The 23,642-nt window shown below is 35.4% G+C and overlaps 1 protein-coding gene across 2 annotated transcripts in view; it reads right to left on the bottom strand.

Moving 5' to 3' along the window:
* Positions 1-23,642, bottom strand: part of MFSD8 (major facilitator superfamily domain containing 8) — a 64,194-nt gene that overhangs the window by 30,255 nt on the left and 10,297 nt on the right. Inside the window, exons 2-7 of one of the 2 annotated variants that reach the window (XM_077140070.1) lie at positions 13,091-13,182; positions 10,826-10,869; positions 4,214-4,454; positions 3,228-3,341; positions 1,291-1,435; positions 401-456 (exon numbers count right to left, since the gene is read on the bottom strand). In XM_077140070.1, the coding sequence (XP_076996185.1) occupies positions 401-456; positions 1,291-1,435; positions 3,228-3,341; positions 4,214-4,454; positions 10,826-10,869; positions 13,091-13,182 (692 nt within the window). The remainder of the gene's footprint in view (positions 1-400; positions 457-1,290; positions 1,436-3,227; positions 3,342-4,213; positions 4,455-10,825; positions 10,870-13,090; positions 13,183-23,642) is intronic. The other variant, XM_077140071.1, reaches the window with a different exon arrangement.

Below are 23,642 nucleotides of genomic sequence, written 5' to 3'. Positions count from 1 at the left end.
AAAGAATACCAAAATAACTAAAATACAAAAGAGAAACCATACATATTCCCATGATTAAGGAACAAAGAATCACTTAAAACACAAAGACATATTTGATAGCAAAGTTACTGAAAGCATTTCAAAGGTTTCCAGGGTTTTAAGATGTTGGCTCTTTGAAAATAGAACATGGTGATTTTTAGCAATGTTTTTAACCTTGCCAATCATGGACATCAAAAAAATAATATGGGTTTGCCTTTTTAAAAAAAATTAATTTAGGTAATATAGCACTGAAGATCTTTCCCAATTACCCATCACATTTTCCTCAAAAGCAAAACCCAAGTGCTAACTAACAAAATGCCAAACAAAATCATTAGACACCTTAATAATGTTGTAGTAATTCGGTTAAACAGGTTAATAGTACCTTCTTCAAAATTAATGTTTTTACACTGTCGTCCTGAGTCATCCACGCGATGTTCTCTTAAAAAGAGACAAATGAAAACATTTAACTGTAAGTCATATTAACACTATTGCTTTCCCATTACTTATTATTTTCAGGGATCCAGTATTTCCATGTTATACTTAATGTATATCAACATAAGTAATTTTTATAAATCCATTTGTGTATAAACATTATATTTATGGGAGGCTGAGTATTATAAAAAATGGTCTAAATTTATTTTGAACATTCTATTTTTTCCCATGCTAATATAGTTTCTTTTACTGGCTTCTGAGTAATGAAATTATTACCAATGAGATATAATATAAAAGTTATAATTATCATATAAAATGAGAAATCAGATTTCTCATCATTCAGATCATCCAAAAGCATACATAATCAACCTTAATCTGTATTTGAAGATTTCCAGTAATTTTAAAAATTCTGGACTCTTGGAAACACTATAAAGAAATATAAAGTAAGAAATTCTATCAGTTTTGAAAATTTCATCTACTGTATAAAGCTAAGAGGTGTACATTACAAGTAGTTTTTATTTAAAACTGATAGTAACCCATTAACCTACTTAAAATGCTGCTTTCATGTCATTCCCATACTTATACACCTAGAGTTTAGAAGTTACTAAATCAAGCCCAAACTTTGAATTGTTAAAGACCTTCATAATCTGTTCCCATTTATCAGGTTTTTTATAATTTTACTTGCAAATAAAACATGCACTAATTTAAAAATAGGAACACAAGTACAGCTATCAAAAACCAAGTAAAGACGTCATCACAGGGATAATTATCCTTCAAAAATGATAATGTACACTTAATTTCATAATCTACAAAGGTAATTTTATCATTTATACTAATTACCTTAATATAGTAAGGATCAGAATAATATTTAAAACTCCCAGGAAGGCAGCAAGTAAAACTGGTGCGGTATACATGTTTATTTGAAGATCAATAGCATCCCATGTCACACCATTTTCTCCAATAAGTGCAAAACAAGTCTGAAAAACTTATCAAAATAAAATATATACAGATAAATTACATACACGAGGCAGGAGCTAAAAAAATGTGAAAGGTATTTACCATAGTATTGGAAGGAACATACAGAATCAACCATTTACATCATGCATTCTCAACAGGGGCAACACTGCCCTAAAGGGAAAACAATCAGTTCTTGGGGAGGGAGGATGAAAAACTATTAACATTATTTATGTATAAAGAACAAGTATATATATACATATATTATATGAAAGACACACGGTACATCTGTGGTACTAAAATTTCATTGGGTGGTATGATTATGAAAAAAATGTCTAAAAAGGATCCTTAGGAAAAAAAAAATTGAGAAACAGTGATCTATGCACAATTCAGAACAGATTATATACAAAGTAACTTGTTGGTATTTTCTTTAAAAAAATAATCTCTATAGATATTTAAATTATATAATTTCTTCCATAAATCAATTAGAAAAATTTTTAAAATTTCATTATAAGAAAGAAAATGTCACATTTCCCAATATTCTTAATATTATTTATTTGTTACCTAAATTATATGTCTAAAATTTTTAATTTGGATCTGTAATAAAACTCAGATTAGAAAAGTACTACTATGCTCTCCTGACTTAGATTCTATATATGGCTCTGCCAATAATTTGTATATAACCTTAGGATGACGTTTAAGTAATATATTGCACTGAAAGCTGTTTGAACAGTACTAGCACACAGTAAGCACTCATTAAATGTTACTGTTTGCTGATGTGGTTATTATTATTGGAAAAGCAATTTAATTTCTTCAGCCTACACTTGTTTATATAAAATATTTAAGTAAGACAATGTTTGTTTTATAGATGGTCAAAAAATTTACTGTGAACTTAAATCTATACCAGGTACTATGCTAGGTACTGGCAGGCAGAGTGGTAAATGAAAAAAACTTAGACCGTGCCCTCATTGTATTTTACAATATGGCAGCAAGGTTCAATTTGTCTACATTTGTGCTGGGTCTTCGAGTCCTTTCTTGATTGAATAGAAGGGAGAAATGGAAACTGGGGAGGTTTAATGAGGAAATAAGCTGAGCTGGATCCATAACTGTACTATTCAAAGCATGGACCAGTTATAATGATTATGTCTAGTTTTTCAATGTCAATTCCAAGCATAAAAATTTATTAATTTCCCTACTCATTTAGCAGAAAGTTAATTGGTCTTTGGGAAGTATTAAGTCTCATTAACATTTTTAATACCCAGCAAAAGGACAGAGGATTTGGAAGAGGAAAGAGACCTTTTTTGGACTCTTTAATTTTCTTCAACGTTAGAAAAGTCTTAAAAGATATGGGCAAAGGGCAAAGGGCAAAGGTAAAAAACCTCTTATAACTTTCTTTAAGTCCAGTGTAAAGAACTGTGTTTCTAGTAAGCACAAAAAAAGAAAGTGACCATAGAACTGGCAAGCTAAATGACTGACAGAACAGGCAAGCTAAATGACTGACAGAACTTCGGAGTCAAAGAGGCTTAGGTTTGAACCTCAGCTTTCCAATTCACTATCTGGGTGACTCTGAACAATTTACTTAAGTTTTGTATGGGTTGGTGTACTCATTTGTAAATTGGGACAAATACTACTTAATCCAGAGGACTATTATCAAGGCTAAATGAGTTAAGACATATAACAGCCTGGCCCTGCTGCAGATAAATTTTTAATAGCCCTCTCTTTCCCTTCAGCTACAAGATTTAATAATTGGATTTCATTTAATGTTTGAATCTCAAAAGTTTTCCCAATTCAAATTTCAGTAACGAAAAGTGAAGAACACCTACCTGGACCTAGAATAAAACCTAATGCTTGGCATGCACTTGTGTTTGCCATGGCACTTGTTCTTTCCTGAAGGGAAGTAGCACCAGCAATATATGATCTAACAACGGCTACATTTCCTAAGAAAAGATACAACAATTCAAAGGAAAAGAAAATATCCTTCAGTTTATAAAATTCAACTCAATTTGGGTTTATATGGAAGAAGAAATGTTGTTCAGCAGTATAGTCATTGCTTCATCTTTATGAACATGCAAAACACTTAAGATATTTTAATTGAGCAAATGTATTAATTAGTGGTATAAATTGCTTTAGTAATAATGGCACAGCTCATGATTTGGATGAAATGAAAAGATGGCATTATAGGAATATAAAACTTTTTCAACATTAAATACTGAGAATTGAATGAATTGCACACAATTGTTTTTAAAAGAAAGGTGTCACAAATTCTATGCATAGAACTGTAGTATCAGAAACAAACAAACAAAAACCCACTAACAATTAAACTCAAAATATGCACTGAGTATTTATTATGTTCAAGAGACTCCTAAGGGCCACAGAGCATTAGGTAGTGTCATTAATTGTCTCTAGTTGCAAATAGTGTACTATTTGGTCAGTGAGTAATGATGGAAACATACAGTGCAAGACAGTACATAGGCAAATGTCAGAGACATGTCAGAAAAGGAAAATATGTGTGAAAGGGCAGGGTAGCCTGAGAATGCTTGAAGGAAGAGGTGGAAGTTGAACTGAAACTAAAGGCATGACAGAAGGACAGAAAAAGAAAAAAAGGCACTCTAAGTAATAGAAAAATCAAGAACAAAGGCAAAATGATAGGAAAGATATCTGTCTGATTCCAATGAGAAACCTGTTTTTTATACTGTAGATACGAGGTTGAGGAGTAGGGGTGAAGTCACATGATAGAGGGTCTTAAAAATCATGGTTGAGTGTGAATTTGATACAACTAAATACATACAATCACATATATATATATTACCTGCTCCAAATCCCACCAATCCACGAGCAACCAACATGTAGTATTTATTATGAGAAGATGGGATGTGGACATATGCATAGAGGCAGTTGGCTGCCACCGAAATGAAGATGGAGACAATAAGAGGTTCTTTTCTTGGTCTATAATTAGACCATAATCCAAATATAGGTGAAGCCACCATCTGGCCAAGACTAAACGAAGCAATAACCCAGCCCAAAAAACTTGCATCGGCTGTCTGATCAATCTGGAGGAGAAAGCACAATGCTTTAAGAATTGTTATTCTAGGAAAGTAAACTTTAAAATCTAAATACAAATGCATGTCCATATAACATTTCTTATTAAGAAAAAAAAACAATTCTAACATACAGTTTTTGTAGCACTATTACTCATAGTAATGGATTTGCATTTCTGACTTTATAATTAAATGTGCTAATAATTCATTGCACACAAGGAAAAAATGCTTGGGAGGCCTAATCTTTTAAAATGATTAGAATGATTATAGAAATTCCTGGTTTATAAAACCTTGTTAAAAAGAAAATCTCTGTCTCACACACACACATATTATATATTCAATAGCACAATAAACAAATAGCCATTCTTTAACTCTTAAAAAGTAAACGTAATTAGTTAGACTAAGGCTACCCCATAAGGTAAACAGTTATTAGCATTTGCAAATTTATTTTTTTTAAAGTGGGCACAGTAGTCAAACGCTTAAAGTAAAGATAATAAAAACACAGAAGCTGAAAGACCATCCTCTCATCAAACTAGCTACTAAATCTTCCTTTCCACATAGACAATTCAGTATTCTACCAGTCAAAGAGGGATTACATATCATGATTAACACTGAAGGAACAATCAAATGATTAAAATTCAGAAAATAAAATATTTTCAGAAAAATAGAAAATGTTAGCCTAGAAAAGGAACTTTGGAATAAACCAACAGATTTTTGTTTTAAAATAGGGTAGGCTATACAGTGGTTTGGAAAATTAAGAACCATTAATTTTAGGAAATGAGCTTAAACCAATATAGGTAAGCAGCAGAACAACTTATTAACAACTTAATGTAACTTAATAAAGAAACCTATGACCTTTTATTCCTGAAGATCTTTTAGAATAGTTTAAAGTGGAAACATTTAGGTAAATTTTTATTTATGGGGGGGATGATAAATGAGAGTGAATAGTTTAATGCTACATCATATTTAAAGTTCTAGCCTTAAAAATATTTTTCATTTTATGCATTCTAGTTTTCATTTTTTTTTAAGAATTGATTTACTTTTAATTATGTAACACAAACATAATATAAAAATAATTTCAACCTTTTTATGTGTACAATTCTTTGACATTAAGTACATTAACAATACTGTGTAACTCTCATCACTATTTCCAGACAGTTTTCATCATTCCAAACCAATTCCCTTTATCCCCTTAGCAATAGCTCCCGATTCTTCCATCCCCTCAAACTTGGTAATCACAACTCTGCTTTCTGGCTCTATGAATTTGCTTATTCTACAGATTCCTTATTAAAAAATCGTGCACTATTTTTCTTTCATATCTGGCTCTTTTCATTCAACATGTCCTCAACGTTCATCCATATTGTGGCACGTACCAGCACGTCACTTCTTTTTAGAGCTCAATAATATTCTATTGCATGGATTTACCACATTTTGTTTACCCATTCATCTGTTGATGGAAATTTGGGATACTTTCAAAATTTAGGCTATTGGAATAATGCCATGATGAACAAATATGTGGATTCCTGCTTTCAATTGTTTTAGGTATCCATCTATGAGTGGAATTGCCAGGACATACGGCAATTCTATTTTTAACTTTCTAAGGAACTGCCAAACTGTTTTCCACAGTGACTGCATCATTTTACATTCCCATCAACAATACTCAGGGTCCCTATTTCTCCACAACCTCACCAACACTTCTTATTTTCCTTTTTAAATAATAACCATCCTACATAAAATAGAAGTATTGATCAATGGAACCAAATTGAGAGTGCAGAGACTGACCATCAAATCTATGGTCAATCAATCTCCAACAAGGCCCCCCAATCCACTGAATTGGGACAGAATAGTCTTTCCAATAAAAGGACTTGGGAGAACTGGATATCAATAGCGAAATAATGAAAGAGGGCCCATGTCTTATATACTTTATAGGAATTAACTCAAAATAGATCAAAAACCTAAATATAAGAGCCAGTACCATAAAACTCCTAGAATAAAATACAGAGACACATCTTCCAGACCTAGAGACTGGAGGTAGCTTCCTGAATTTCACACCGAAAGCACAAGCTACAAAAGAAAAAATAGACAAATGGGAACTCCTAGGAATCAAAAGCTTCTGTGCTTTGGGGCGGACAACAGTGGCTCAGTGGCAGAGTTCTCGCCTGCCATGCCGGAGACCCAGGTTCATTTCCTGGTGCCTGCCCACGTGAAAAAAAAAAAAAGCTTCTGTGCTCCAAAGGAGTTTGTCAAAAAAAAAAGGTGAAGAGGCAGCCAACTAAATGGGAGAAAATACTTGGTAACCACATATCGAATAAAGGTTTGGCATCATGTGTATATAAAGACATTATACAACTTCATAAGAAAAAATAATCCGATTATAAAATGGGCAAAAGATATGAATACTCATTTTTTCCAAGAGCAAATACAAATGACTAAAAAAAGAAAAAAAAATTTTTTAAATGCAAATGACTAAAAAATACAGAAGACATTGACTGTCAAAATTGTGAGGCATGCAACTAGGTGAATGAACCTTGAGGACAGTATGTTGAATGAAATGTCAGAAACAAAAAGACAATTATTATCATGCCTCACTCATATGGACTAACTATAATATACCATCTGGGAGACTTGAAGTCAAGAGCATGGGTTATCATCTTTTCGGGCCTATTGAAAAGGTTCCTACATTGTAAGCTCTTACAACAGTCACATCTATTTCAGAGTTGTAACAGTTATTTTTAAATTTTGACATGCTGAGCTATTTGCATATAATCTGGTCATTCCTGGGAATTTCACGTATTTATGTGACATCTGATACTCAGAGTTAGAGCTCCGAAGCTATGAAAGTCAGCATTACCCCTAAACAGCAACTGTTAAAAAGGATGAAAAAGTGGTCAGGCTTCAACTAGAGATATGAATGAAACTGATCTGGTTAGGACTAAGGTAAATCAGAATATAGAGTAAAGGATGATATGTTCTATATTTTAAATTTTCAACTTCTGTGTGAGACCAAAGGAAGGGATGTTTATTTGGTACAAAATTTATATTTTGTGTAACACATTATCTCATTTAACTTATATGGTCAGTTTATTCAAACACTATAATTACATGGAATCTTGAAAAGGGAGTGACAGCCTTTGATTTGTACATGTTAGGGTTGTGCCCCCCATACACCACAGAGCAATTTGGGCAGAGAATAAAAAAGTATTTACAAAGTCCCCCTGGGGAAGTGGGGAGAGGGAGGAAATTTTCAACTTCCCAACTGGGGAATTCCTGATATTCTCACAAGCAGTGAGGACAACAAATTTAATAGGGTGAGCCTTTGATCTTGGGGCTCATCCCTCTGAAACTTATTCCTGCAAAGGAGAACTGAGCTTACTTAAAATTATGCCTAAAAGCCACCTCCAGAGAACCTCTTTTGTGGCCTCTCTAAGCCAACTCAGCAGATAAACTCAATGCCCTTTCCCCTATGTAAGATATGACTCCCAGGGGTGTAAATTTCCCTGGCAATGTGGGAAAGGACTCCAGTGATGAGCAAGGACCTGGCATCATGGGATTAAGAAAACCTTCTTGACCATTCAGTTTCCAAGCTGACCACTTGCCCCCTCCTTTAACTTCATTTCTCTGCAAGGTTGCCCCTCCTCCCAATTCTTTCAGCCACATAGAACAGATTGAAGTTTCCAAATTGAGCCAAGTTCTTTGCCTCCAGGTTTTTACACAGGTTTCCCTCCTTCTTTTCTGCCAGGAAAAGCCTTTCCAACCTCCTCCTTTCTCGCCCCACCTTTTCTTCGACAGGTCTTTAAAACTCAGTTCAGGTTTTAGTGATTTGGAAATGTCTTCCAGGATCTCTTCAGTTGGATTTGCAATATCCTATACTACCCAACCCTCCTCCATGCCAGTCAATCTGTCTATGTCTGTCTGTCTGTCTGTCTCTCTCATGTGTAAAACCAGACTTTTAGATCTTTACCCACTTATAAGATCGTGTGATGATTATATAGTAATTAATTTGGTCTCCAAAAAGAGGCCCAGCCTTTGTCCCAGCTCCTGGGATAAATTTCTGGAATTTCCTAAAATGGGAGTGTTTTTTGTAACTTATGGTGATCTAGGACCACACCTATATGACAGGGTGGGGCCAGCTATACCTGCAGTCTCAGGGTGGGGGTCTGGCCACACCAGAAAGACCAACAAGGTGATTAGAGGGTTTGAGTCACCTCATGTCAGCCCAATCTCCCCAAATTCTGGGCACTGATTCTATCAGCACATGGGTATTGATTCCATCAATCATGCCTACCTAATGAAACCCCATAGAAACTTGAGACATTAGAAGCTAGAGTGACCTTCCATATACATCGCTGTGCCAGGAGTGTGACATGTCCTGACTCCATGCAGAGAGGACACAGAAGCTTGTGCTTGAGACCCTCCCAGACATTGCCCTTTTAATCTCGTTTTTGGCTTCTTCTTATTTCACTATAATAAAACTACAATTGTATGTATCGTGCTTTCAGCGAATTGTGCGAGTTCTACCAAATTATTGAACCAGAGGGGATGATGAGAACCCCAAATTTGTAGCCAGGTGGTCAGAAGTGTGGTGGCCTGGGCCCCTGAAATTTGCAACTGGTGCCAGAAGGGCAATCTTGTAGAAGATTGTCCTTAAACTGTGGTGTAAGGCCTAACTCCAAGTTAGACTCAGTATTGAACTGAATTACGTTATAGCTGCAGTCTGAAGTGTACTACAGTATTTGCTGTTGGAAGTGTTTGAAGCCGTTGAAGTTTTTGCAATTTTTATATAATTGTATGTAAACCTGTTTGGTTTAGTCCACTTCAGTAAAAGCAGAACTTTCTCTAAGAAAATCCCAAAGTGTGTGGTAATGGATTTCAAAACATTCTTCTCTAAAACATGTTAATATTGATGAAGTCAATTAAAGTTTGCTAAAGAAACTTAGATATGAATATTGGTGTTTCAAGCTTCCTCAACTATTTGCTTACAGATTATTGCTTATTCATTCAGTTAACATAACTAACTGAGCCCCTTACTGTGACAAAAACTGTGCCAGGCAATAGTGATACAAAGATGAGGAAGCACAGTCCCAAACCAGGTTCCAAGTATCTGGTTCTGACAGTCCAGTTATCTGGGAAATCAAACAGCAGGCTTTAATTCTTCATCTGTCCAATGAGGGTAACTTCACAGGGCTGTTGTGAGAATTATTTAAGCTAATGTACCTGTACAGTGCATAGAACCATGTCAGTCTAAAATATATAATCAATTAATGTTACCTATAGAACATAACTAATATTTCTTCATATTTTCTTTTATTAATATGTCAGCTATTATTGTAACTCATACATGAGTATTCCCAATATTCCCTGGGCCTATGTATTAACCTATCATTTCAATTCAATATCTGAGTTTACGAATATGAGCCTTCCCAAAGAATCAAACCCACCCCTACTCAACACACCTAAGGAAAGATAATTGTTTCTTAGAGCAGAAAGTACAGAGTAGTGTCAAATTCCTTTTACATAGACAGTTACACTGGTTTTTTTTTTGCTTGTTTGCTTAACTTTTATCTTTCTCACAGATGACCTTTAAGGTAAGTAATATTTGACAACCTACTATTATAAAAGAAATAATAGCCTTAAATTAAGGAATAAAATGTTGAAGGAAGTAGGTAACACAGCACCGTGGTTACGAGTCAGATTTTGACATCAGAGAGGTCTGATGCTGTCATTCTCGAAGTGAGTGACTTGAACAAACTACCTAACTTCACTGAACCTCAGTTTCCTCAACTGTTAAACAGGAATGATGCTAACCACCTCACAAGGTTGTTACAAAGATCAAAAGATGATGCATGTGAAAAGTTTAGTAGAGTGCCTGGCATATAGTAAGCTAATATGAAATACCTTGAAAAAATTAATTGACAAGTTTTTAACAAAAAAAGTTATATTTGCATCACCAGAGGACTAGTTCATAAACTCACTAAACTTATCTGTGGAGAGTTTTCAAATACCTGGAAAGGAATGCACCTTTTCAAAATTCAACCTTTGTGCTCTGAGTAGAATAGTCATTAATAATGTCCTTCTTTTGAGAATTTTGAGGTTAAATAAACTACATATAGATACCATAGAAATCAAAAGAGTTTTGATAAGGGGAAATACATTTTTAGCAAAGAATATGCTCTAGAATTATTACATATCTTGTTCCTATGACCATGCCAGTATAGGAAAAAAAGTATAAACTTTACTTATATAGATTATACTGTAGAATATTTATATATTATCCTAATATAGATTATACTGTAGAATACCAGATTCTCTTGAAAATGCTGAACCACATAAAAGTTATTACTATTATAGCTACTTAAAACAAGAAAGAATTGAAATGTACAAACCTTTTGAAGATATGGCCATATTGACATTATCACAATAGAAAACGCTGTGAAATATAGAAATCTATTATTTATACTTATACAAATTTCATCACTATTACATAGATATAGTTTTGTGAACCATAGCATGGCTTTTTAAATATCATTCTGAACCTACGAATGTGTGCACACAAATGCAGAGTTTATTAAGGAATGAAATTTTATTTATCAGAAGGAAAAGAAACACTAAAGGCTTGAAAATAACAAAGTTATAGTCTGTGACCATAGTTAATACAACTAAAGCAGAAGGGCTTTTCTCCTCACTCACATGCCTTTGATGTAAATGGAAATACTGAATGCTCTGTTAGGTTTTTATAGCAGAAATGAATGAAGGAAAGAACACTTTGTTATAGAGGCAGTGCTAGACCTCTAACCTGTGTTGTTGCTAGAGAAGACTAGGAAGAAGGAAAATGGTCATCTAAAGGGGCAGTGATACTTCAAGACAGTACCACCTTAAAAGAAAATTCATTATCTCTGCTCGCCTTTATTACCTGAAAACTGTAATGATAAACTATAATTCTACTTACCAATTTTAAATGTTAGGTGCATCTCATCAGAAATTCTATAAATCTTATTTTCTTAAACAGTTTTACTATAGATTTCCCTATTCTGAACTTTCATATGAATAAAATCATATAATTTGTGGTCTTTTATGTCTGGCTTCTTTCACTTAGCAAACATCCAAGTTGTCACATGTATCAGTACTTCACTCCTTTTATGAAAGCTATTTTAAAAATAATCAGTTTCATTTTAGTATATTTTGAATTGACACATTGACTTTGATTAAAGGAATACTGAAAGAGCCAATTAATACTTTAAATCAAATCCTCAATTTTGCTATCAACAAGCTGGTATATAAATAAGTAAGATGTTTAACCCACAAATTAAAATCTATACTTGAAATCATCTTCCTTTTCTTATTGTTAAATTTGTTTGAAATTGCTTTATGCTGTATATGTGCTTTATGTTTATATATATTTCCACAATTAAGAAAAAAAGAGACTAAAGAGACAATAACAATTAAATGCATAATAAAAATCATGATACTGGGATGGATCTAAAAATGGACGAGAAAATGTCCAAAGGACATTATTGGGGCATATGAGGACATTGGAATACAGACTATAAGTATTATATCAATGTTAAATTCCTTGAATTTGATCATTGTACTTAAGGTGGCTGCATAAGAGAATTCCATATTGTTAGGAAAAAAACATGGAAATATTAACTGTTCAAAGAGCATGATGTATTCAACTGACTCTAAAATGTTTCGGAAATAGATGATAGATAGCTAGAAAGAAAGAATGATATAGCAAAAGTCCCCAAATGTTAAAATTTGGTGGATCTGGGTATTGAGAGTTCTCAGTACTGTGTGTTTGAAATTCTTTCAAAATAAAAAGTTTTATATATAAATAAATACATATATATATATATATATATATATATATATATATAAACTATCACATACTGTTTATAGCAGCTTTAGTCACAACACAACCAAAAGGTGGAAACAACCCAAGTTTCCTTCAACAGATGAACAGATAAACAAAATGTGATACAAACATATAGTGGAATGTTACTCAGCCATAAGAATGAATGAAGTTCTGATATGCACACAACACGGATGTATTTTGAAAACATTATGCTAAGTGAAATAAGCCAGAAACAAAAGGCCAAATATTACATGATTCCACTTATACGAACTATCTAGAAGAGACAAATTCATGGAGATAGAAAATAGATTAGCAGCTACTAAGGACTGGGGAACAGAGAATGGGGGGAGAAGAGTTAGTATGCTTTTCTTAATAGGTACAGAGTTTCTGTTTAGAGTGATGAAAAGTTTTGAAATAGATAGTGGTGATGTTTGCACAACACAGTCAATGTAATTCCTGATACTAAATTGCATACTAAAAAAATGGTAATGGAAAAATTTTTAATATATATTTTAGCACAATTTAAAAACAATCACAATATTGATAATTTCTATTTATTTTCATTCCTCATTTTAATAATTATATATATATTACTATTTTGAATGTTTTTCCAAATGAAGTTTTACTTTTTAATAACATCTTCAGAAACAATATTAAGTTAAAATACATTCAGTCATACAAATTAAGATTCTTGCACTTTACTGTTTGTATGTTATATCTATTAAAAAAATGAAATGAGCTTAAAATATGACACTTTATCTGAATTTTTAAATTATGTAAAATTTCTAATACTTACCTATACTGCTGAGAAACATTGTAAGATACAGAATTCTAATAGATCTCCATCGGCTCTTATAATGCTCCTCAGTTTCTATAATATCCCATTCTCTAGAAGAAAAAAGTAGTATAAATGTATTTTATTATGTGTAGATCATTAAGTGGCACAATTTTATTTTTCTCTCTTCCAAAGTCATGAAAATGGTATCATACAGGTAAAATTTATGAATTTGGTTTTTGCTGCACTAATTCATGTACAAACCTGCCTTATATATTTTAAAGCATTTCCTTTGATTGTATTTATACATCACATTATATATAGAAACTTGGGAGACACATGATAGCTTAAAAAGGTAGAAAACTTTTGCTCAATTATTCTGTTATTGTTGACATGCTATCAATTTAATAATCCAAAGTGTTGAAATTTGTTAAACTGACAACGCAAATAAAATATGTCAAAGTAAATAAGCTAGTTACAATAAATTAGACCTTTTTCAAGTGGGATAAACCTATTCTAAGTATTTATGAAATAATTACTGTCATTGTTATGACAATTAACTTTGCTGTAGGAAGCTATTTTGTCTGGGAAACTATTAGTAAAATTAACATAAAAGTGACATGGGAAAGTCTGATATCACCCAAGACATTTCTAGTCCTGGGACCTCCTGGAACACTGCCTTTGCTTCTATATCATTTACCAGACAGGTTCTACCAGTGTATACTAAAGAGTGACCCAGGCCCATCTAGACTGTGCTAATCTTTTATATAGACCTTTGACCTGAACCAACAGCAAGTATACCAGAAACCTTACCTCTGTTAGGTGACACACGATTGTATGCACTCTTTGCACTTTCACATATGCATGTGGAGTTAACAAGTTTACCTCAATTTCAAATAATTAAGACAAGTACAAAAATGGATAAAATGCCTGCTCTAGTTTGCTAGCTGCCAGAATGCAACAAACCAGAGATGGATTGGTTTTTAATAAAAGGAGATTTATTTCATTAGTTCTTCAGAGGAAAGGCAGCTAACTTTCAATAAGGTTCTTTCTTACACCGGAAGGCACAAGATGGTCTCTGCTGGCCTTCTGTCCAGGCCTCTGGGTTCCAACATGTTTCCCCAGGGTGATTCCTTTCAGCATCTCCAAAGGCCTGGGCTGAGCTGCGAGTGCTAAGCTGCAGTATTCCAAGCTACATTGAGCTCTCTCATTTAAGCACCAGCCAATTAAATCAAACATCATTCATTGCAGCAGGCACGCCTCCTAGCCCACCGGATGTAATCAGCCACAGAGGAGGCTCACATGCCATTGGCTCATGTCCACAGCAATAGAATCAGGCACCTTCACCTGGCCAAGGTGATACCTGAACCTAACTACCACAATGCCTTTTAACATTCCGAGATTATTTTCTCAAATAGACCTTAGAGCTGACACATTAGTCTTCAAAAAAGAAACTTTTCTTTTCAAATGTGATGTGTCTGGGAGTGGTAGAGAGGGAAGGAAGAAGGGAGATCAGATTTTTTAGATCTACTATGTTCCAACTATGGTTCCTAGTATAACGTATGTAAAGTACTTAATACTGTATAGGCTATTCTATAAAAACAGACCTTTAGCCAAAATGTAACATACCTAAAAAATACCAGAATAACAGATGCCCATATTTGGAAATCAATACACAGGAATGTGGAATACATAATATAGATAATCACACATGAGCAAAAGGTATGTACTATTCGACCCTATAACACAAGATTCTGGTATTACATTAAGGCATGAGTTATTATTATGTCTTTAACTAAACTTTTACTGTTTTCTGGACACCAGAAATAAAACAATCACTTAGTAAGAACTATCATTAAAATCAGCTTGATGAATTCATAGAGACAAAGATTAGAAGTTACCATGAACTGGCAGAGAGGGAGGGGAATGGGGAGTTAATGCTTAATGTGTACAGATAATTTGAGATAATTAAAAAGTGATAGAATGAGATAGTGGTGATGGTTTACAACACTGTGAAGTTAATTAATGCCAATGAATTGTACCATTAAAAATTATTAAAATGGCACATTTTATGTTCTATATATCTTACCACAGTAAAATTAAAATAAAAAGAGAATCAAAAAAATTGAGCCTGAAAATTTGCAAATAATTATTTTGCTCAGATCTTATCTAAATTAGGGAACTAAGAGAAGTAAATTATTTGATTCTGAAAAAATGTAATGATGACTCCCAGGAATGAGCTTGGCCCTGGCATCATGGGACTCAGAATGCCTGCTTGACCAAAATGGGGGAAAGAAATGTAACAAAGTGAGATTTCAGTGGCTAAGAGATTTAAAATAAGAGTCAAGAGGTCATTTTGGAAGTTACTCTTATGCAAGCTTTAGCCAGATATTACAAATTGCCACAGTATGCCAAGCCTCAACCAATAGTATCCCTGAAAACCCTAAAGAAAACCTAGGGCTCTACCAAAGACTCTATGAAAGTTTTAATTATTAAGTTTATTTTGCAGAAACTTAAACCCTCCAGATGGTTCCAATGCCAGATAATCCCTAAAACTTAACAGGTACCAGTCTTTCCCAGAACACCAAGCAGTTGCATTCCCCTACCCCCTAATGTCAACACCCCTTTTTCAACGTGAAGAAGTTAGAATGGTCATTGCTCAAATATCCCTGAAGACTGAGAGAATTATCAAGTGAGAGGGAGGAGTGGTAACAGAGAAGTTAGGATTTAACAAATGATCCTACTGAATCAATATATAGATGTTTCTTTTAAGTTTCTAGTATATTAGAACAGCCAGAAAGAAATACCTGAAATTTTGGAACAGTAGCCCATACTATACTTTGAAATGTGCTCTATAATACTTGGTAAACTCCACAAGTGTATCACTTTTCTGTATATATATATTTCACAATAAGAATACTTTTTAAAAATGTAATGAAATTGTTTGCTTCTTTCTTTGAGTGACTTCAACTTTATTTGGAGCTCAAAAATCTTTCTTCTTTAAATAACAGCTAATAAGTATTGAAGGAATGATAGGATTATAAAATCATCATTTAATAATCACTTTCCATGCAGTAATAGATGCAGGCAAGGACCATCAGGGGATGCTAAAACAATTGTTTGAAAGGTGGCTGAGGCAGTATAGTCAGAGGCCCCCCAGGTATCACCCCATAGTCTACTTGTTAAAAACAAAATGGAAAATGAACCTTTATCTTAGAGAGATATCCAAGGGGTCGAGCTTGACAGCCCCAGGAGTGAGATGGCCTGGGACCATGTGCCTCCACATATAATGCATTGGGAGCTTCTCAACAGAACCCATGTGCAGTTCTTGATGGAAATGTTGGGCCAGGATCTGTTCAGGAAGAGGCAGCTCATGAATCCAGAATGTGGGATGTTCTCCAGAAAACATGACTTAGACGTCTCAAAAAATATCATGTTGTAAATAACACACAGATGAGGTCAGAGGACAGTTTTAGGATGGGGAGCTAAATAAACACATAACCACCAATGGCAGTGCATAAACATTGATTGGTTCCTGTTTTTTTTTTTTAAAAAATAACCTTAAAGTACATATTTGGAACTGGAAAACTTGAGTTTACACTGTATAATGCATGATAATTCTTGAACTACTATTTTATCTCTATCTGTAGTAACAGTGATATGGTTGTATAAAAGAATGTCTTTGTTCTTAGGAGATGCAGATTAAAGTACCTGGGATAAAGTATAATGATGAATGCAATCTACCTTTTTTTTTTTTTGCATGGGCAGGTACCAGGAATCGAACCCAGGTCTCCAGCATGGCAGGCGAGAACCCTGCCTGCTGAGCCACCGTGGCCCGCCCAGCAACCTACTTTTGAATAGTTTGGCAAAAGAGGTGTGTAGGAGTGTCTGTGGAGGTATGAAGAAAGAGAATCTGAGCAGTGTGGAAAAGTCTAACAGTGACAGGGTAAACAGGTGCTCATTGTATGTTCTTTCAACTTTTCTATGGAATCAAAATAAAATAGATTTTGTCTTCTTCCTTCTTTTTAATTCAAAAATAAATATAACCACAGTTACAAAATTTGTTCCTACTTTGCTGGCTATAGGAGAAACAAAGGAAAATACAATTGTCCTTCAGTGAAGTTACGTTTTCATTCTATTTTCTTAACTGTGATGCTTCAACCAACTGTGTTACATGTTTGAGACTGAGTTTCCCAGGGGCTCCTTTGTTGTATCACAAGGGAAAAGAAGGAATGCTGTACTTCTAAGACAAGTATTTTAACATTTTAAATTCCTTTCTACTATCACTGATGTATTCTGGTATTAGTTTTCTCCAAATGAGAGCATGCTTATCAAATTTATAAGTGACTCAAAATTGAAGAAGAGATAAACTGGAATGAAATGATCACCAAAATAAGATAAAATTTAATAGGAATAAATTCAGGAGCCAGATTTAGATTCAATGAAGCAGGCATAAGACAAGGAGACTTCAGTAAGCAGAAGCAGTTTGTTTGCAAAATAAAGACAATTTTCCGAGAGATAATAAAATGTCACTTTTACCAGAGATAGCATCAGTGAACTATTGAAGAGCAAAAAAGAACCCATATTCAAAGAAAATGAGAGAAAGAAGTGTGGCTCACTGACAGAAAAGTGGAATGATGTAACAGTAACAGAAATGAAAGACAAAAATAAACTGAGTAAGTTCCAGTCAACCAAGATGGTGGCATAAGATGCTCAACAGTACCACCTCCACAGAATTTTTGAACAACTACTGAAAACTGACACAGTCATCTTCCTCAGAGGTCCAGAAAACAGCTTAAGGGTTGCAGTAACTGATCAAGTGCCAAATGTAGAAAAAGTAGCTTGAAAAAATGTTAGGAGAAGCTCATGGCACCCTTGCAGGCCATCTCCACCCACTCTCTCACATGGTATGGAGTCAGCAGATGCTGCCATTGCAGGTCCCTGGTGCTGTTCCAGAAGGAGAAGAGTAACCCTCATGTGCATACTGGGGCTGCCTGTATGTCATGCTAATCTATCAGGTGGCAGCCTGAAAGTATGAACCAGGAAACTCTGGAGCTCATCATTATAGAACTTGCCCTGCTGGCAGAAGCAGCCTGTAGACAGCTAACGCAATAGAAGAAACTATAAAATCAAGCTGCCCGGGGCAAGGGATTACCTGTTTCAAGTCACACAAAAGAACACTAGGAATGGGGAGAAAGTATTTCACAGGATGTAGAAGGGGCATTCAAATTCCTATAAATGGGGGAATTCCTAATGTCATGTGCAGACACAAACCCCGGACAACACTCAGGATCAAAAAAGACAGAGAGGACCCTGTACTTCACTTTTGCTTTCAGCTGATCTTTTTTGAAAGGAGGGCTAACCTCTGAAGGATTGCACCAGTCAAATCAGAACCTATCTGCCAGGAATGTGAAAGGTGGCTTCAGTTTTAGTTGGTTTGTTTTTATTAGCTCCTGTCATATCCTTAGCTAGATACAAATTTAAGTTCAAACAGCTCAGGAACTAATTTCCAGAGTCAACACTTTAAAATATTAACATATACAGTGTGCAAAAAAAAAGACTAGTAACAGAAGTATATCATACATACATATATATGTCATACATTCATTCAAAGTTTGTACCAAATTTTTATAAGTCTTGCATTTGTACGGTTAATAAAACACTTTAGCAATACACTACCTCAAGAAAAACAAACAAAACCAAAAGACTACTGACAGAAAAACAGGAAATGATGACCCATCCAAAGGACAAGATAAAAACCTGGAAACAATGAACGAAGAAGACCAGAGTTTTGATGTACCACAGACTTTTTTTTTTGCCTGGGCAGGCACGGGGAATCGAACCTGGGTCTCCGGCATGGCAGGTGAGAACTCTGCCACTGAGCAACCGCATACCAAAGACTTTTAAAAAAATGATCATCAGTATGCTCAAGGAGATAAAGGAAAAAAGGAAAAAGAACTAAAGGACATCAAGAAAACTATGAAAGAACAATATGAGGACCTCAAACACACAGAAATTTTAAAAAGGAGACAAACAGTTGAAGACAACAACGGAAATGAAAAATTACCTAGAGGTTTTTTTTAATTTAATATTTTTATTGGGATATTTTCACACACTATATAGTCCATAGAAAGTATACAATCAATGGCTCACAATATCATCACACAGTTGTATATTCATCATCATCATTCCCTAGAGGGTTTTAACAAAAGATTGGAGTTGGAAGAAGACAGAATCAGTGAAATAGAAGACAAGGTAATTGAAATGATTCAGGCTGAGAAGCAAAGGGAAAAAGAATGAAAAAAAAAAGAAAAACAGAGCCCAAAACCTATGGGACACCATCAAGCATACCAATATAGGCATTAAGGCAGTCATAGAAAGAGAAAACAGAGAGAAAGGGGAAGAAGGAATATTCAAAGAAATAATGATAGAAAACTTGTCAAATTTAATGAAAGACATGTGTATGCACATTCAAGAATTCCAACAGACCCAAAATAGGATAAACTCAAAGGGAACCCATTTGATAACTGAGACAGAGTTTATCAAATTTTTAACGTCAAAGACAAGGAGAGAGTTCTGGAAATTGCAAGAGAAAAGCAACGCGTTATGTACAAGAGGCCCTAATAAGATTAAATATCAATTTCTCAGAAGGAAATACTTAAATTCCTGAAAGAAAACATCTGCCAATCAATAATTTTATAACCAGTAAAACTGCCTTTCAAAATAGAAGCGATTAAGACCTTCTCAGATAAAAAAAGCCGAGGGAGTTTGTCACCACTAGACCTGCCCTAAAACAAGGCTAAAGGGATGCCTATAGGCTAAAAGGAAAGTACACTAGAGAGTGGATCAAAGCGGCACAAAGGAATGAACAGCTCCAGTAAAGGTAACCATATGTGTAATGATAAATGCTATTATTTTTGTTATGTATTTTTTGGTATGTAACTTCATTTTTTTTACTTTTTACAGGTTCTAAAATTCAAATGCATAAAAAATAATGAGAAATCCATGGTTTGGGGCATACAATGTATATATATAAGTTGTAATAAGAATGACAAAAGGTGGGGGCATATGAAAAGTGTTTGTGTATGCTACTGAAGTTAAGTTGGCATTATATCAAACATGATTGTTATGGATTTAGGATGTTAAATTTAAGCCCCATGGTAACCAAAAGAAAATACCTGAAAAATAAATACAGAAAGAAATGAGAACACTAAAATGGTGCACTATAAAAGAAATCAATAAATATGAAAGTAGATATTAATGGAAAAATTGAGGGATAAAAAAGGTATAAGACTATCAAAGACCAAAGAGCAAAATGGCAGAATAAGGCCTGCATGTCAGTAGTTATTTTAAATGTAAATGGATTAAAAGCTTTAGTCAAAAGGCAGAGATTGAAAGTATGGATTGAAAAATCATGACCCATTCCCCCACCCCCCACAATGACAGAAAAGGAAGCACTAGAATTCAGTTCATCCTCCAGGGCAGGTAGTAAACAGCCAGAAATTGAAACAACTCTTTTAGGGGGACTCCAGAGACCATGGGAATACTACACAACATCCAGAGAAGAGTGGAAGGAAGAGACTGATAAACTGAGTTGAAAAATCTGTGAGTAGGTCTTTCTGCACTGCAGAGGCTGGTGCCTATTCACCCCAGTGCAGCAGGCTGCCTTGGAAACCACACCCTGATATAGATTCCATTTTTCCCAGGAATGGGGTGGGGGTCATGACCTGGCACCACCTATAACTACTGACTAGCGGATTCAGAGTGCTGGATTCCAGCTTCCAAAAAAACTAGACTCAACCCACCCAGGCAAGAAAACAGCTAGCCATCTCTGTTTCAGCACTGCCCCTGGCAGGGGCAGAAGTGAGGTTCATTGAGAGACACTGCAACTTCTAGGCGAGTGGAGAACAGGTTGCCAAAGAGCAACTCTTTTCCAAAAGGGGGTTGGGGGTGGGGTGGAACACTTGGCCCAGTTCAGTCTGTAGCTTTTGGTTAGATAATTTAGATCCAAGTTTCAACCCACCTTACCAAAAGCAGTTGGACAGCCTCTGTCTGAACCGTTCTCCTGGCACAGGGGAAGCTGGTTGAAAATTAAAGGCACAGTATCACTTAGGACTATGGAGAATAGGTAGTGGAAGAGTGCCATCTCTTAGTCACACCAGGAAAGCACGGAACTTGGGAGATGTTATAGAAATTGGAAACCTTCACGGTCTCCTCCCTAGGATACTCTGGAACTGCTCTCTAACCTCTTCATGGGTCCCTGCCCTGTGTCAACTAAAAACACTGACTTGGGAAGATCCCCTCCAGGGGGAACCTCCTCCTAGACGTAGCCCTCCAGGTAAACGCATATATGGATAATGAAGGAGTGTTAAAAGTAAATAGAGGAAAATAAAAAGCAAACAGAGCAGATCAATATTTACAGAGGAAGAACAGAGGAAATGAAGCTTTCTACTGGGGGTGAAACCACTGTAGATGCAATCTTATTCATCTGATTCTATGCAGGGCAAGAATCAGATGAATAAGAGCTGAAAAACTCTGACCAGTTAAACATAAGCTATTCTAAATGCATAATATAAGTTGAACCAAGTGTCAAAGAAGATATTTGGGTGGCACAAAGCTCATCAACAAGAAAGGCATAGACAAGTGAGAGAAACTGACCTACAGAGTAAATTCACCAAGAATGTCAGATGCCTGGACACCAGCAAAAAATTGCAAGCCACACTTAGAAGCAGGAAGATATCATCCAGTCAAAGGAATAAACTAAAACTTCAGATGAGACAAACGATTTGAAACAAATAATCAATGATGCTCAAATAAATCTCCTCAATCAGTTCAAGAAGATGAATGAAAATATGTAAAAGAGGTTAAGGATATTAAGAAGACAGTGGGAATTCTGGGAAGATGGCACAGCAGGGCAAATGGAAGTCACCTCCACTCCATGGGACAATATAGGGAACGGGAAAAGAATGACTGGGACTGTGGTCCCAGGGGGTGAATGACTGAGGAGCATCTGCAGGATGCTTTGGGGAGGAGAGAGGCAGGGGAATTGGGACAAGGAGAGTGGGATGGTTTGCACTGGCAGGGACTCCCACTGGGGAAGGGCAGTGGTGGGGAGGTATGGATTGGAGGGAGCCGGCCTCCCTTTGCTCCAGCGTGCCCCTGCTGCTGGCTGGGGAAACCTCCCTGAGCAGACCCACAGCTGGCAGCACCCCCAGAGATGGCCAGCTGTCTGCTGTGAAGAGCCATGCCCCTGGTGCTCAGGGTGGCCACCTGGCTGGGCATTGGGTGTGGTAGCTAATCAGCTATCCCACGGGGCATACTGGGGCTGGACCTATTCTGGAAAGCCAGAGCATTCCCCCGTCCCCCCCTTACCACAGTGCATGCCATCTCTCCAGCAGAACCCTGCAGATGTGGGCCTGAGGGGAGGATGTGCCTCAAGAGCACCATCTGCTGGAGGGACACTGAAAGTACAGATAGGCAGACACTATTTCCCTAGGTTTTTCTTTTTCCTTTGTCTTTTCTCCCTTTTTTCTCAATATATCTTTCATATATTATATGAAATAATATATATATAGCCCTTATTAGTAATATTATTGTATTTTAATTTATATATTTATATTTTAATTGATTTTTTAATTTTATATTTATTTTTTATTATATTGTATTTATTTACTTTTTCTTTAATTTTTTTATTTTTTCCCCTTCTATAGACACTAGTCTGAGTTCATCCCCACTATATCTTGGGGTGTCTCCTTCTAAATTTAGGACCTATTACTGGTGAGGTGTGTTTTTCGTTGTTGGTATTTTTTTCATATTTATTATTATTATTTATTTTTAAAAATTTTGGGGGGTGCACAGGTCAAGAATCAAGCCCAGGTCTCCTGTAGGACAGGCAGGCATTCTGCCACTGAAGTACTGTGCACCTGAGACTAGCTTTTAATAGATCCTCAACTAAAATTTTACCCCACATATGAGATCCAAACCTTGGTTTAGTGGGGGAATTACTGAAAAACCAAGTGCAAAAGGATACTCTCAATACAAAACCAAGTAAATGCAAAACTATAGACAAGTGAAGGAGACCAACTTGTAAAATAACCTTATTAAGATAATCCAATGCCCTGAACACAACAGAAAATCCAAGAAGAAATGGCCCACCAAAAGACAAAATCAAAACATCAGAGGAGACACAGAATATGGAAAAACTACTCAAGGATATTTATAAAGAAATAAAGAATATCAGGAAGACACCAGAAGAGCAAAAAGAACTTGAAAGATTACATAGAAAAATGGCAGATCTCACAGAGACGAACGATACGGTCGGCCAAGTTAGAAATACACTGGAGACACACAATAGTAGATTTGAAGAAGCAGTAGGAAGAATAAGTGAGCTAGAAAGTAGAACAACTGAACTAGAGTACACAAAAGAACAAATGGCAAGAAAGAAGGACAAAATTGAACTGGATCTTAGGGAAATGATGGACAACAAGAGGTGCAGAAATACAAGAATCACTGGTGTCCCAGAAGGAGAAAAGTAAAGCCTGGGAAAGTTAATTGAAGATACAACTGGGGAAAA

This window comes from Tamandua tetradactyla, chromosome 22 (genome assembly GCF_023851605.1).
Source record: "Tamandua tetradactyla isolate mTamTet1 chromosome 22, mTamTet1.pri, whole genome shotgun sequence".
Lineage (NCBI taxonomy): Eukaryota > Metazoa > Chordata > Mammalia > Pilosa > Myrmecophagidae > Tamandua > Tamandua tetradactyla.
The sequence above is the reverse complement of the archived record's forward strand: the minus strand, read 5'-3'. Positions and strand labels throughout refer to the sequence as shown.